The sequence below is a fragment of the Miniopterus natalensis genome, chromosome 11 (genome assembly GCF_054644295.1).
Source record: "Miniopterus natalensis isolate mMinNat1 chromosome 11, mMinNat1.hap1, whole genome shotgun sequence".
Taxonomy (NCBI): Eukaryota; Metazoa; Chordata; class Mammalia; order Chiroptera; family Miniopteridae; genus Miniopterus; species Miniopterus natalensis.
In genome coordinates this window covers 76,269,368-76,285,741 of record NC_142091.1, presented here as the reverse complement: position 1 = coordinate 76,285,741, position 16,374 = coordinate 76,269,368, and the positions used below count along the sequence as shown (strand labels likewise).

The 16,374-nt window shown below is 57.8% G+C and overlaps 1 protein-coding gene across 1 annotated transcript; it reads left to right on the top strand.

Annotated features, from left to right (window-relative positions):
• The first annotated feature begins 1,960 nt into the window (after positions 1 to 1,960).
• On the top strand, positions 1,961 to 14,410 carry LOC107540355 (actin, aortic smooth muscle-like). The gene is given in 9 exon segments (XM_087822307.1): positions 1,961 to 2,074; positions 3,074 to 3,202; positions 3,875 to 3,985; positions 6,248 to 6,332; positions 9,901 to 10,062; positions 12,174 to 12,381; positions 13,379 to 13,521; positions 13,770 to 13,854; positions 14,296 to 14,410. Coding segments are annotated over 9 exon segments (1,152 nt in total).
• Positions 14,411 to 16,374: the final 1,964 nt, after the last annotated feature.

Here is a 16,374-nt window from a genome sequence, read left to right as displayed (position 1 = left end):
GCTACATCAGCGTGTTGGCCCAGCCGCAGTCCCTCGGGGGTCCCAGGGGGTATCCATTCCTTGTAGAGCCACCTGCGTCTGTATTTTGGTGACTCTGAGCTCAGATGCTGTTGTACCAAAGGGAGGGTGAGAGCCGCCGGACCAGCCCCGGGATGAGCTCGGCTCTGCGCCCGGAATGCACTGAGCTGTCTCAGAAAGAGCGTGGCCGTGGGGTTCTCCCTCCAGGTCTGCGCCGGCAAATCCTTTACCCAGAGGATCTGCTGTTGCAGTGATGACGGTGATGATGGGTAATGTCCGCCACACCGGTCTCGCCTCAGCACAAGCAGGGAAGCAAGTTCACGCGCGCCCCCTGCGCCCACGGATCTGACCCCAGCGCAGGCCCAGCCCCCCCCGCCGAGCCCTGTGCCGGAGGCGGGGGGCAGCCGAGGTCCCGCCTTTGAGAAGCTGCACGTGGCTGGAGTTACTCGACCAGCAGACACACAACCGGGACACCCCAGAATTCCAAAGCGGGGATTGCGATGTGACCCCAAAGGACAGCCCAGGATTCCAGAGCAATTCAACAAACATCAGCCGAGCGTCCGGGGCGCACAGGGTGCCGGGAGGAGCCTGTGGCCCGTTGGGGACGCTGGGCACGTGGACGTCACGGAGCACAGTGGGAAACGTGTCCTGACGTGGCAGCTGAGACTGACCGACGTTTCCCGACGGCAATTTGGCAACACGTTTACGGGGCCTCTCAAAATTCCTGGTCTTCCAGCGAGTCGTTCTCAGGACGCAGGTGGTAAAGGGCTAACCCAGGATTCAGACAGAGGCTGCTGACCGAGGAGCTCCTCGCGGGGTTGACAAAACCAGAACGATCGGCGCCAGGCGTCCGCACGGGCACGGGGGCGGGGTTAGAGGAGCCACAGCCGTCCGCGTGGCGGGCTCGGTGGTACCAGAAAGTGTTTCATGTGACACGGACACGGGGCGTTTATCATGTCCAGAAGGAAGGCTGGTGCTCACCCGTACATGTGATGTTTTATATGTAACGTGTGCACGGTAAAGCCTGGAGCATCCTCACAGGCCCTCACTGGCACCACGGGAAAGGGGCTCCCTCATAGGTAGGACTGAACCCCAAACCCCCAACGTCAGCAGAGGCCGCCTGTGAGCCCCAGGGGCGCAGGCGGGGCCAGCTTGTTCCCCCGGGGCTTTCTCTATTTTCTGTAATGAACCTGTAGTCTTTCTCTGTCTGGAAAGGAATGAAAATCCCTTTCAAAGAAAACATTGGTCATGATAAAGGTTCAGTTAAGTGCAATATGCGGAAGAGAAATGGATTCCTTTTTTGAGCATAATTCCTTTTTAAAAAAATGACACATGGACACAGATTGAAATCGACTCTCAAATAAAACTGGGCCACCATGGGGGGGCCGTGGTGACTACCATTTTCTTATGTTTTTCTCCCGTTTTCTAACCTGTGCAGCCCTGGGAACGTCTGGAACAGAAATGGGGGGAGGGCCAGGAGGGCAGGGCCGCCCCGGGGAGGCGGCACAGGAGCTGGGAGAAGGGCCCGGGCTGTGAGCCCCGGGCCTGCTGGGGTCTCCTCCCCGCCCCAGCCCCAGCGAGCAGGAGACGGGCCGCTTCAGATGAGCCCCGTGGAGCAAGTCACGGGCCATGCCCGGGACTGATGGAGGCTGTCACCCGTGGGCCTCCCTTCTCCAGCACAGCCCCGTGTCAGTGGTCACCTGAAAGCCCACCCTTCCCAGCAAACTGCCCACAGCGTGTGGACGGTGGCTCGGCCGCCCAGGCAGGGCCCTGCCCTGGGTGTGGGAAGCCACCTGCGCGGCCATGTGAGGGGCACCCCGCGAGCCCCGGGAGCTCAGAGCCCGAGGCCATGCCTGGCAGAGCCCGTTGCGGGGCCAGCACCTTGCTAACGATGCAAATAACTGTCCCATCTCCCCGCAGCCCATCTGGGTCACACGGCGCGATGAACGTGCCCCTCGTCTGCGACTTTGGCACCGGCTTCAGCAAGGTGGGCTTCTCGGGAGCAGAAGTGCCCCTGGCCGTGTTCCCGACTGTTCTGGGGAGATTTCGGCACAGTGTGAGTGACAGGGCGCCCTCCCCGGGGTGCTGCTCAGCCTGGAGATGGCCGCCTCCCGCAGGACTGGCCCAGTCGCACCCTCAGAGCGGGCGGGGGCCAAGGTCATCGAGCGCCTGACTCCCGGGCACTCGCCAGGTAAAATGCGAGGGCTGCCCCCCCACAGCTCCCGCTGCAGCAGGTCTGGGGGGTATGTCTAACCTGACTCCCCGAAGCTGGGCTGCACTGTCAGGGCCAGGCTTAGACGGAGGCGGCCGGTGACGTAAGTTAGAAAAGCAGGCGATTGTACAAAAGAAACCTGCCACCCGTTCAGGGTGCTTCTTGCTTTCCCACTTTAAGAGTGGGGTGGACCTGTCCTTTTAAGATGCACAGTGGCCGCCAGTACCCAGGGACACCTGCCACTGAGCCACTGGCCCGGGAGCCAGCAGGAGGGTGGGCAGGGCGGTGCTCCACCTGCCGGGCATCCTCTGCCCCCCGGGACTGACCTGCAGGAACGTGCCCCCCCCCACGTGCTGCCAGACCCTGATCCCCCAACAGAGGATGGGTGTCCGTGTCCCCCGTGACCGAGAACAGGGTGGAGGCTCCCAGAAGGCCAGCAGCTGCCCTGGGCTCGTTGTAGGAGATCCCACCCCCCGTCCAGACCCCTCTGCCTAAAAGACAAACTCCTAAGACGTCAGAGCTCCGGGCGGGTGAGCTCTGGTGGCTCGAGAGCCGGCCTGTCTCGCGAAGCCCCTGCCTTGCCCTGGCTGGTGTGGCTCAGTGGTTAGCGCATCGGCCCACAGACTGAAGGGTCCCGGGTTTGATTCCGGACAAGGGCATGTACCTCGGTTGCAGGTTTGATCCCTGGTCCTGGTCGGGGGGTGTTCGGGAGGCAACCCATCGATGTCTCTCTCTCTCCCTCCCTTCCACTCTCTCTGAAAATCAATGGAAAAAATGTCCTCGGGTAAGGGTTAAAAAATAATAAATAAAATAAAATAAAAATAAAACCCCTGCCTTTTCCAGGACCCGCTGGTGGGACTGGACAAAGAGGAGTGGTTCATCGGACGCGAGGTTCAGAGGAGACCAGAGAACCTGAACGTGCTGTATCCCATCTCTCGGGCCACCATCACCAACTGGGACAGCATGGAGAAGGTGACCTGCAGCCCCTGCTGGGCCGGGACCTGGTCCCCGGCCCCTGCGCCTCGGCAGCGGGAAGGGACGTCCCCCCCCCCCCCCCCAGGCTCCCTCGGTGGCTCCGGCTCTCGGTCCCTGCTCACGCCTGGATGTCAGTCTCCCAGCCCCCGGGACGGAAGACAGTAAATGTCTGTGGTTTAAGCCGCACATTTGTGGGACTTAACGTGGCCACAGGGAGCGAAGACACCAGGCTTTCCGCAGATGTCATGCTATCTAACCCTCACGCCTGGGAGGGAGGGAACATTTCCCACCCTACAGATGAGGCAACGGCTCGTAAGGCCCGTCACCCGTCAGGCACCCGTGGGCGGTGGGATCAGGACTTCTGCTGGGCCCGAGGCCCGTGCTCTCAGGGCGCCCCTCCCCTCACTGAGTCACGGGCTCACCCGTCACCCCAGGGCTGGGACTTGTCCCCCACGGAGACCACAAGGCTCTTTAGAGGGGCCTGTGCCCCTCCCCCATCCTGTCCTGTCAAGGCCACGGACGGAGCTCTGTGGCCTCTGCAAGGCCACACCCTGTCTTCCCGCCGACACATCACATGCCACCGAAGAAGCCGCTTTCGGGGTAGACGGTCTGCCCATTTGTGGGTACGCTGAGCTCATGGACGCACCCGACCGTGCCCCTTCCCCCCAGATCTGGCATCACTCCTTCTACGAGGTGTTCCGCGTGGCCCCCGAGCAGCACCCCCTGATGCTCACGGAGCCCCCCTTGAGCACCATGTCCAGGAAGGAGAAAGTGTCGGAGGTAAGAGGCCGGTGGGGCCGGGCAGGGACCAGGCCGCCCTGGGGATGTCACCTTCCCTTTGCTCAGCAAGATAAAAACACCAGCGAGAGCTGTGCCCTTTGACATTTCGGCAAGAATGACGGCCACCGAGGACGGCTCGTGGGCCTGTGAGGCGGGGCGAGGGCTCACTCCGAATGATTTCATCTCACAGCCGCCCTCGGGCAGGGCGACCACTGGCCCCTGTGCACCGAGGGAGAGCTCGGAGGGTTCAGGAGCGTAAGCCATCGGGCCGAGGTCACAGGGCGAGTGGCTGCAGACCGCCCGGGACCCCCAGGGCCTGGCTCCACGGCCCATCCTCAGCTCTGTCACGCTGTGTGTTCTGTCTGGATGTCTGGCTCTGACTTAAATCCCCGGAGCCCCTTCTCAGAGCCGCACCCCAGCTGCCCCCAGGAAGGAAGTTGGCTGCATGTGCTGGTCGGGTTGAACTGGATGGTGGAGGCCCTGAGGGTGCAGACAGGGTCCAGGTGGGTGGGGCCTCAGGGGCTGCGCTGGCCGCCTGTGTTCCAGTTACACCCTTAGGCCTCTACTGAGGACTTGGGTGAGCTAATTAAGCAGGCGACAGGGTCCACCATGTGGCCTGGGGTCCCGGGGCCCAGCGTGTGTCCCTCAGCGAGCGGTGCCCCTGAGGGCAGCCCCCGTGGCCACGGCACCACCTGCACACAGGAGGCTCATGCCGTGACCCAGAAAGAGATACCGTTCATCCCAGCGCAGGCCTAAGCTGCCGCCTCATTAGAACAGGGCCCTGAGGCGCCTATGGAACCTCCTCCACACGTGGCCAGGTGGCCACAGAAGTGGGCCACAGCCGGTTCCATGTGAACCAGGCCCAGAGCCCACAGCCCAGAAACAGCAGGTCCCCACTTTGAGAATGACAACTGCCTGTCGGGGCCCCAGGGACCTGGACAGAGAGAGGCAGGATGTCCCTCACCCCAAGGGAGCATGACTCCCCCAAACTTAGACACAATCCTCCAGAGAAACAAAACAGCGGGAGATACGTTTATAGAAAGAGATTTGATATAAGGAATTGGCTCACGGGCCTATGGAGGTGGACACATCCCGGGGTGAGTCAGCTGGCCCGAGCCTCAGGAGAGCTGGTGGTGTGAGTTCCAATCCATAGGCAGGTAAAACCAATGTCCCAGTTTAAAGGCATCAGGAAGAAGGAATTCCCTCTTATCAGGCCTTCGGTTCTATTCAGACCTTCGACTGACTGGGTGAGGCCCACCCCCCTGGGGAGGGCAATCTGCTTTACTCCACGTCGACTTAAATGTGACTGTCGCCCAGAACACCTCGGAGACTCACCCAGGAAAGTGACTGTCCAAATGTTCGGCAGGGGCCCCACCTCTGTGGCCCAGTCGGGTTGACATGTGAACTTAGCCCTGACACAAACCATGGTGCTGGCCACACAGCCGATCTCCAGCATGTCCCCACCGCCCCCGGTACAGCCCCCAGGGCCCCGCCGGGCAGCGTCTCTGGTTTGGAGCTGCACCTGTCAGTGTTGGCTCTTATCGCCCTGAGTGGCATCAGAAAAACCTTTGACCTTGTAGGACCTCAGTGTCACCACCTGTAGGAGAGTCACCCGTCACCCAGCCGACTTCACCAAGTCGCAGCCCTGTCGTGTCCAGCAGCCCATGTTCAGCCCACCTTGGCTCCTGCTCCCTCACATTCCTGTACCCTGGTCTCTCGTGGACAGGTGGGGAGCCCAACATCACATACCCAGGGGGACTCACCGTGGGCAGAGGAAGCCAGATCCTATCTCCCCTGTTGCTGCTTTTGCCCCGGGTACAGTCAGCACCCAGAAAACTTCCCTTGACCGTGCCCTGTGGGGACTGAGTGTCTGGCGTACAGTTAACACACGGCTGTTAGCTTCTGTTGTTTCCATTGTTATGAAACAAGCAAGTCATCCCGAGTCGGTGTCGGGATTTCCCTGCAGCCTGCCTGCCCTCCGAGAGCATTTGGGGGGCAGAATCGTCCTCACGAGACCATGAAATGCCCTCTTGATGTCCAGGAGGGTCCCTGGGGGGGGTGTGAGACCATTTTACAGACTGGGAAACAGTGTCACGGAGCCTGGCCGGGCAGAGCTGGGGCGACGGGTCCCTGCTCCCCAACCCCACTGTCTGCATCTCTCTGGGGGAGCCAGGTGCCTCCTGCAGGCAGGGCACATGCAGGCAAACAAAAGGCCGCCTGCCTGCGGCCTGGCTGCCAGCGCTGCCCGATGCCTCTCCACAGATCCTGTTTGAGACCTTTAACGTGCCAGCCCTGTACTTGGCCAACCAGGGGGTCCTTTCTCTCTACTCCTCCGGCCTGATCTCGGGTGAGTGCCCTGCAGAAGCCCAGCCCCGGGCGGGGGGAGCCCGTGCCCACCCCCTCCCTGCAAACGGTGAAAGGAAAGTCCACGGAACACACACCTGCCAGCGCTTCCTCGACCTCGGGCCCTCTTCTCCTGTCCTGGTTAAACCACGTGCTCCCACTGGACTTGCATTTTTCTGGACAGCGGTACTGAGGGGCGATTGACCTACGATGAAGTCCCCGTGATTAGGACACACAGTTTGATGTTTTTTTTAAAAAAAATTGATTTCAGAGAGAGGAAAGGAGAGGGAGAGAGAGAGAGAGAAATATCAATGATGAGAGTCATTGATCGGCTGCCTCAGGCACGCCCCTGACGGGGGATCGAGCCCCAACCCGGGCCTGTGTCCTGACCGGGAATCGAACTCTGACCTCCTGGGTCGTGCTTGAGGCTCAGTCCCACATACAATCAGGACAATGAGTGCCCATCACCCCTGAACGTTCCTGTCCCCTCCCCGCGCCGCCCCTCTGCCCCTCAGCCCCAGCCCGTCCCAGTCGAGGCGTCTGCGTTTCCTGGAGCTTTGTGTCCCTGCGATGGCGCCGTGTGCACCCGTTTGGCGTGACTTTTGTCACTCAGCACGGTTATTTGGAGATTCCTCCATGGTGGTGTTCGCATCAGTCGCTGGTTTCTTTTTGTGGCCGGGTCGCGTTTCGCCGCGTGGCTGCCCCGTCCGTGGCTTGTCTGCTGCGCTGTGAACGCAGTTTGGCTCGTTTCCGGCGCGGGGCAGGTATAAAGGAAGCCGCCGCGGGCACCTGACGCCACGAAGACTTTGCGCGGACGTGCGCTCATTTTATGGGTAAATGTCTAGAAGGGAGGCGCCTGGGTTGTGTGGTGGGCGTCAGCTGAACTTTTGTCAGACCTGCCGGAGGTGACCGCCAAGGTGACCGCCTGAGCCGCCCTGAGCTCCCCGCGGCCCCGTGGGAGCGTTCCGGGTCCTCGGCGCTCCCGCCAGCACTTGCTGTGCCCAGTCTCCAGCCACCGTTCTAACGGGTTTGCGCTGGGATCACGTTGCAGTTTTGGTTTGCGTTTCCCTCGCCACTAACGACATCGAGCGTCTCCTCACGTGTGTGCTTAACATCCGTGTATCGGCCCCGGTCAATGTCTGTTCACACGTCAGGCCCGCGTTTCACCGCGTTGCTCATCTCTGAGTCTCGGGGATCCTCTGCATCCAAGGCGCGTCTTTTGTGAGACATGTTTTGCAAATGTTTGCTCTGAGTCTGTGGCTTCACTTTTTAAAAAATATATATTTTTTAAATTGAGTTTTAGAGCGAGAGGAAAGGAGAGGGAGAGAGAGAAACATCCACGAGAGGGAAGCATCATTGATCGGGCGCCTCCTGCACCCCCGACTGGGGACGAGCCCACGACCCAGGCCTGTGGCCTGACCGGGAACTGAACGGGTGACCTCTTGGTTCACGGGTCAGCGCTCAACCACCGAGCCACACCAGCCGGGCTGTGGCTTCACTCTCCATTTTCTTACCGTGTCTTTTGGAGAAGAGAGTTTTTTATTTTATTGAAGCCCAATGGATCGATTTGTGTGTGTTTTTTTGCAGATCAGGCTTTCGGTGTCATATCTAAGAGATACACACCGAACCCAAAGGTTTTCTGCTATGTTTTTATCTACAAGTTGTATAATTTTCAGTGTTACGGTTAGCTCTACGATCCACTTTGAAATCATTCTTACATAGTACAAGGTGCAGATGACTCTTGTGTGTGTCTAAATGTCCAGTGGTTCGCACATTCTCTGCTGAAAAGACTGTGCTCCCTGCACGGAGCGGCCTTTGCACGGTTTTCGGAAAGTCAGTGGCCCTCACGTGTACGTGTGGGTCCTTCTCTGCCTTCTGTTCTGCCCGTTTGTCTGTTTGTTGGTTAACACACATCCCCGGGGTTACTGGAGCTTTTATAAGCCTTGAAATAGGACCAAGTTAGGGCGACGCCCTTAGGCTCCTCTTTCTGGTAATGTTTTGGCCATTCTAGGTTTTTCACGTTTCCATGTTGGAATCAGTTTGTCGCTTTCTACCCAAAAAGCCTCTTTGGGTTTCGACTGGAGTTGCATTGAATCGATAGATCAGTTTTTGGGAGAACTGACATCTTAGCAATATAGTCTTCCAGCCGACAGATGCGGTGACAGCTCCCGGGTGTCAAGTGTCTTTGTTTCAATTTCCGGCCGTTCGTTGCTGGTGCAGAGACGTGGGGTTGATTTTTTGCATATATTGATATCGCACCTGGTGCCCTCGCCGACCTCGCGTGTTGTGCCGGTTGCTTTTTCCTGTGGCTTTCATCGGATTTTCTACGTAGGCAATCCCGTTGCCCACAGGTCGTTTGCCTTTCTTTCCGAACGCGTCGCTCCTCGGTGCGTCTTCTCGCCCCTTGCCCCGGCCGGAGCCCCCGGCCCGGAGCTGTTCTTGTTCCTGACCGTACAGGGAATCCTTCGGTCTCCCCAGCGAGTTCAGCGTCGGCTGCGGGTTTTTCAGAGACACCCGTGTCGGCGTGAAGGAGGGCTTCATGAGGACCGACGGCTGAGTTTTTTATTTTTTAAATTATGAACGGATGTGGAATTCAATCAGATGCATTTTCTGCATCGACTGATAGAACCATATGGATTTTCTCTTAGTTCCTTCATGCGGTGAATCACACTGAATCACACTGACGGCGTTTTGAATGTTGAAACACCCTTGCGCCTCGAGAGGGCCCGTTTGCCGGGCCTGCGGCCCTCCTGGGCTGCTGCTGGATTCCCTGGGCTGGCATCGCGCCTGGCGCTTTTGTGTCTCCGCGTGAGGCGTGATGGCCGGCCGGAGTCGTCTCGTGACGCCTGCCTCTCGGGGACGCTGTCCTTTGTTGCCTGGTATCCAGTATCTTGAAAACCGTTGTTTCCTGTATTTCCTTCTATGTTTTAGGTGTTTCGGGGGAGGGACCCACTCCTTGCGCCGTCCTAGCCGGGCGTGGAGCTCGTCTTGGCTCAGGGTGCTCCCTTTAAACTTGAAGTTCTTGGTCTCCAGACTCCACGGCCAGGTACCCAGATGCCCTAATGGGCTGCGGATGGTCCCAGAAGAAGCCATTTTACACAAAGCGAGGCCCCGGGTCCCCATCGCCACATCTCGCCCTTTCTGACGAGCGCGGGGAGTGCGCGTTTCCCGGGCACCTGGCATGCGTGCCTCCCGCACGGCTCGCAGACTCCTGCCCATCCGGGCGCCTTCCAGGGCCCCGGCGTCCGCATCAGCGCGCAGACGGTTCTTGACGGAAGGAGGTGTTAGGGGCACAGCACCCTCCTTCCCCTCTGACCTCCCTGGCGCCTGCCGCTGATGCCCGTGTGTCCGGTGTAATAAGAACATCCGTAGGTCTGTCCAGAATAGTCGTCCCTGGTCTGGCCCGGATGTCCCCCGCCCAGCATGCTCCCCACGGGGAAGACAGTTTGCTCCTCAGAGCGCGGCCTTCCCCTCCGATGGTTTTCCCCTCTGCCCTCTCTTCCCGCTGACTTGACGGGTGGTGAGGGCGCCATGCCCTCTACACTAGGATGCCAGCGTGCTCTCCTGTCTAGGGACGTCCATTGAGTCCGGAGAAGGAATGACGTTCTTCGTGCCCGTCATCGAGGGCTGTCCTCTGCGCCAGTCGACCATGCAGATGGACATCGCGGGTCAAGACATAACCCTGTACCTCCTGTGACTGCTGTCGGAAAAAGGGGCCTCGCTGATAGCCTTAGGTAGGAAGTTGCTACTGTGGGCCAGTCTCTGGGGTAACATCCTTTCGGTTTGTTCAACCTGCAGCCCTCAATTTGGTTTTGTTTTTTTAATTTATTTTTTTAATCCTCACCTGAGGATATTTTTCCATTGCTTTTCAGAGAGAGTGGATGGGGGGGAGGGAAGGGGAGAGAGAGAAACACTGATGTGAGAGAGACACATTGAGCACTGAGTGGCTGCCTCCTGCACATGCCCCGACCAGGACCGGGGATCGAGCCTGCAACCAAGGCATGTACCCTTGGCCAGAATCGAACCCAGGACCAGTCAGTCCATGGGCTGACACTCTAACCACTGAGCCAAACCGGCCAGGGCAACAGGCCTCAGTTTGTAAAGTTAAGGCTACTTGACCAACAACCTACCTGTGTCTAAGGGCTTTGGGATGATGATGGTGATGATGGTGATGATGGTGATGATGGTGGTGATGGTGATGATGGTGATGATGGTGGTGATGGTGGTGATGGTGATGATGGTGATGATGGTGGTGATGATGGTGATGATGGTGATGGTGATGATGGTGGTGATGGTGGTGATGGTGATGATGGTGATGATGGTGATAGTGATGGTGATGATGGTGATGATGATGGTGATAGTGATGGTGGTGATGATGGTGATGATGGTGATGATGGTGGTGATGATGATAGTGATGGTGATGATGGTGATGATGATGGTGATGATGGTGATTATGATGGTGATGATGGTGGTGATAGTGATGGTGATGATGGTGGTGATGATGGTGATGACCCTGATGATGAGCTAAGATTATCAGAGTACTTGTCCTGTGCAGGTGCTGCGGTAAGTAAACATTTCACATACATCCTCTCATTACTTTGTGTCATATCATCATGAGGGGGAGCAATTATCTCCATTGGAAGAGGAAGGGGCTTAGGAAGGTTAGGTGACTTCTACATCCCTTGACTAGTAGGTGTAGCAGCTGGGCTGTGAACCAAGGGCCCCAGGTGAGGAGGTTCCTGTCCCACTGCTCATCCAGTCCCTGGACTGGATACCAATCCTCCACAAGCCTACAACCTTGCATTGTACCTTCTGGTCATCTAAGGCAGGAGGCCTGCCTCCAAAGCCAAGCAAAGCATGGAACCCTAAAGAACAGCAGTGATTAAAGCAGAAGCAAGAGAGAGTGAGGAGGCCCGGCTAGGACGAAGTCAGACATTTCACAGGATCCTTATGGGCGTTGTTTCATCTTGTTCCTACAACAGTCCCATGACTGGTGACCGATCCCAGCTTCAAAGATGAGGAAAAGGAAGGTTTACATGGAGAATGAACTTGCCTAACGCCAGGCACTTGGTAAATGGCAGAGGTGGGATCTGAACGTAGATGTGTCTCAGCAAAGCCCAGACTAAGCAAGGAAGGGAAAATACCAGGAGTGCGCAGTGTCCCAGCCGCCGAGACAGAAGGGCATGGCTAACAGCATCAGCTGTGGGAGGAAAGGGCCAAGAAGGAACCGAAGAGTGTGGCAGGCTGGGAACTGGGCATATCAGGGCAAGACCAGTGTCAGTGGGCGAGGGTCCAGGTGGGCTGTAGAATCAGTTCCATTGCCAGGTGAGCTGGTGCAGGGCGTGCCCTTGGACCCAAACTCGAAACAGTGATAAATGAAGTATAAAACCATTAACACCAGAAGGCCCGGCTGGGCCTCGAACCTGCCGTCAGTCACCCAGACATTCCCAGAGGAGGGGCTTCGATCAGCCGGGGCAGAGGAGGGGGCAGCTGTGAGCCCTTGTAGGTGGGGATGGGGCTCCAACAGCGCCTCCTACTTCAATAGGTGATAACATTGCATTTGCTTTCCCAGCCCCCTGAACACACACCCTTTAGAGCAGGTTCAGCCTACAAACCCGGACATTTTGCAGACGCTTGCACCTTAGTCCTGGCATCTCTCTTCCACCTTCTCGACCCCAAGCGCAGGCCGCCACGCGCGCCCCCGACCCAGAGGCGCTGGAATCTGAGATGAGAGCAGACGCCGTTGTGGCTGTGCTGTCCCGTCCCCACGGCGAGGAGCGGGGTTGGGTTTGCGAGCTCACCTCCTGTTCACACCCTTCCCACCTGGCCTCCCCTTCCTGCCCAGGCGAACGGGAGTACATCCGGGCCCTGAAAGAGAAATGCTGCCACGTGGCTTTGGACTTCGACAAGGAAAAGGAGGGGTTCCTCTTGTCGCCCCACCCGGGGAAGCACCAGCTGCCTGACGGCCGGGAGATCGAGCTGGGGCAGGAGACGTTCCTCTGCATGGAGGCGCTTTTCCAGACGGACCTCATAGGTGAGCCCGCGGGGAGGGACGGACGTGAGCCCAGACGTGGACAGGCGGGCACCGTGCCAGAGAAAACAGGCCGTGGTGGCCGAGAGGGGTTCTGCTTTGAGGAGCCCGTGGTAGCAGCTTTGCGCCCCATTTCACAGGTCCCTCTGACTCAAGCTGTCACTTATTAGGCACCTACGGTGTATCCGTTGCTTTGCTGACCGTTGCAAGTGGGTTGTACCCTACAGTCCTCCCCCAGCTCTCACACTATCCCATTTTTACAGCGGCAGATTCCCGCGGGGAGTGGCGTGCTGAACTGCAAGCCTCTCGTGCATCATTTAAAAAAATTTTTTTAGCCTGGCCAGGCGTGGTTCAGCGGTTGAGCGTTGACCTAGGATCCAGGCGATCGGGGTTCGATTCCCGGTCAGGGCACATGCCCAGTTGTGGGCTCGATCAACGACTCTCTCATCATGGATGTTTCTCTCTCTCTCCCCCTCTCCCTTCCTCTCTCTGAAATCAATAAAGATATATTTAAAAAAAAAATAAAATTTTTAAAAAAAAATATGTTTTTTTTATTGATTTCAGAGAGAGGAAGGGAGAGGGAGAGAGAGAAACACCAGTGATGAGAGAGTCATTGACCGGCTGCCTCCTGTGCGCCCCCTACTGGGGCTCGACCTCACAACCCCGGCCTGCGCCCTGACCGGGAATCGAACCGTGACCTCCTGGCTCATAGGTCGATGCTCAACTGCGGAGCCACGCAGGCCGGGTTCATTATGCGTCATTTCTATGCCACCTACTTACACAGTAACTTGAAAGATAGAAACACAAGAACCACAGGTTCGGGGGAACTTTCAAAGCGGGGCTGATCCCCAGGTTTTAAAGGAGCGTCAGGCTGACTGAGCCGTCCGGGGCGCGGGGCAGGAGGAAAGACCACTGCCCGCCTTGGGGGCCTGGCCCGCGGCCCGGCCTCTGCCCCAGCTCCGCCCTCTGCCCGCCCGCAGGGAGGAACAGCCTGGGCGCCCACATGACCGCCTTCCGCTGCATCAGCTCCTGCAGCCCCGCCCTCTGGAAGGCTCTCTTTGGCCACGTCATGCTCTCCGGAGGCACCGGCTCCTGCATCGGCCTGAAGTCCCGGATGCAGAGAGAACTGTCCGCCCTGGTGTCCCCTTTAATTAACGTGAAGGTATGTCCTCCCTGTCCACCCTATGAGGGCTCCCAAGTCGCTGCACAGGGATTTCTGGAGGGAGCCTCTGAGATGCCGGGCACATGCCAGGCGCTTGGGGCACAGCGAGTAGAAGAGACGCCCTCTGGTGCCTTAGGGCAAGTCAGCGAACGCGCAGGGAGGACACTCCCCTTGAGCAAGGGATTGAACCTTCTAGAGCCTCAGTGGCCCCAGCTGGCAAATGGGCATGGCGCTGTTCCCCCTCCCAGCCCAGGGGAGCCCTGGCTTGGGTCAGAAGCACTGCTTTCTCCCCGAATTGGGCGTGAAGGACCGTCTCACTCCACCGACGTCCCTGTAAGAGCAGGACAGGAACAGGAGCCAGGAGGTATTGAAAGCGGTGCTGAAATGTCTGGGGGTTTCTCTGGGCTTCGGATTCCTCGTGATTTATTATTATTTTTTTTGATATCTGCATTTTCTAATTTTTCTGTAGAATACGTATGGCTTACACATAGATGTGACATAAGTATAAATGTGTCATGTTTTGTAGCGTGAGTCTGAGGAAGCGACAGGCAGTGGGATGTGGACCGTTAAACATCTTCAATGGGTGGAAGAAATTGTATTTTCTGGGGGGGAAGAAGTTTGTTCAGGAATTGGTATTTTGTGCCCCCCATTTAGACGAGTGTTGATCCTGATGTCTCCCCCCCGCCCCATCCCTCCCTTCCCTCCCTCCCCGCCCCCCTCTCTCTGCCCCTCGGCCCCCATCCAGGTGTGCGCCTGCCCCTATTCTGTGTACAGCGCCTGGGTGGGCGGCTCCATCCTGTGCTCGCTCTCTACCTTCAAGGACATGTGGGTCACCAGCGACGACTATAAGGACATGGGCGCCTCTGCCGTCAGCAGGAGAGCCCTCTGATCTGTGGCTCCCGATACCGGGCGGAGCCTCGGCTTGGCGGAACGGACCACAGCGCAGAACCAGCTCACCGCGAGGCTGCCTCTTCCTCCCCCAGACTTCAATAAAGGGGTCCAGCCCTGGCCGGTTTGGCTCAGTGGCTGGAGTGCCGACCCGCAGACCCAAGGGTCACCAGCTCGACTCCCGGTCAAGGGCACGTACCTGGGTGGTAGGTTCTCCCCATCCCAGCTGGGGCGTGTGTGGAGGCAACCCATCAACGTGTCTCTCACACTGAGGTTTCTCTCTCTCTCCCCGCCTCCCTTCCATTCTCTCTGAAAAAAAGCAATGGAAAGAATATCCTCGGGTGAAGATTAACAAAAATAAATAAGGGGTCAGTGAGGGACAGACACTGTGTGCGCAAGGCGGGCAGGACCTGGGGGTGCTCACAGGGCACTCACCACGTTCATGCAGAGGAATGAAGGCGAGGGACTGTCTGGTGCCCCGTGTATCGGTCAGGATGGCCAAGCTGCTGTGTAACAAACATCCCCAAATCTCATGCCACAGGACAGGTCTTTTCCCCCCTCACACTGCGTGTCCACTGGAGGTCAGCAGGCCCTCTCCTGCATGGTCCTCACTCCGAGTCCGGCTGATGGCAGATACCATCTGGACATTGTTGGTCCTCAGACTGAAGGGTCTCGGGTTCGATTCCCAGTCAAGGCATGTACCTGGGTTGCAGGTCCCATCCCTAGCCCTGGTTGGGGCACATGCAGGAGGCAACTAATCTCTCTCTTTCTCTCCCCTTCTCCCCCTCTCCCCCTTCTACTCTCTCTGGAAAGCAATGGAAAAACTATCCTCAGGTAAGGATGAAAAAAAAAATTAAAATAAATAGGACCAAGTCATAAAAAAAATAATGAGACTGGCTCAGCCCTACTAAAGCCTAACCTGCTTTCCCCCAGCCTATCCTAAGCACCTCCATGTGTTACACCCCTCAGCCGGCACTGTCATGCAAGAAGGAAGGTGTTGTGATTGTCCCCATTTCAAGGAACACAAATGGAAACACCAAGGCCACACAGCTGAGGCTCCAGCCCAGCAATGACCGGCCTGGTCAACCTCCCCAAAGTAACCAAAGCATCGAAACTGATGGAATCGGGTGAGCCATCCCTTGGGTTCCTTGCCGCTCTGTGGGAAAGAGCAGGGGTGACACGGGGTCTGACAGCAAGGTGGGAGCAATTACTGGAAAAATGGCCCATATTTATATCCCAGGGAGTTGAGAGTCCTCGGTAATGGGTCCCACACACGCGTACCCAGAGGGCGGGCTTGCCGGGCTTCTCCAAAGCGGTGTAATTACCAGCGTCAGCAAGCGATTTACATTAACTGCGCGCCAGTGAGTTTCTCCTGTGAAGTACGTAGCAATTAGCGATCCTAATAGTCCATTTTACAACTTAATTAGATGCTGAAATTGCTTTGTTAAAAGCCAGTTGAGAGACAGAGGTAAATAACTGTAAGCTCAGCCCCCGCATGACTTTCCTGTTCCTGGAGCATTGATCCTCACGCTGGCCTGGGGTCCCAGTCCCCGCCCAGGGTGTGACAGGCACAGGCAGCTCAGGCCCCGTGGACAGTCGCCCCCAGGTCAGCCTGCCTTCAGGTCTCAGGCTATGGGACTCTGTGCTCTAGGCGGGGCAATGGCAGTGAGGGAGGGTGCGGGGAGGCTCAGCTGGGGCCATCTGTCAGTGCCAGGGCTTCCTGACCCAACTGCAATGGTAACTGCAGGACCCGCACCCCCTCACTCACCAGGCTGTTGCTGCAGCTCCGGGTCCAGCCCAGCCTGCCTCTGTGCACCTCAGTGCTGGCAGCTCAGGGATGCAGCACCCAGGCTAGAGATGACCCAAGGGCACTGCACCCTATTCTTTATTTTCATCCATCCATCCATTCATCCATCCATCATTTATCCAACCACCCACCTAACCATCCACCATCCAACCATCCAC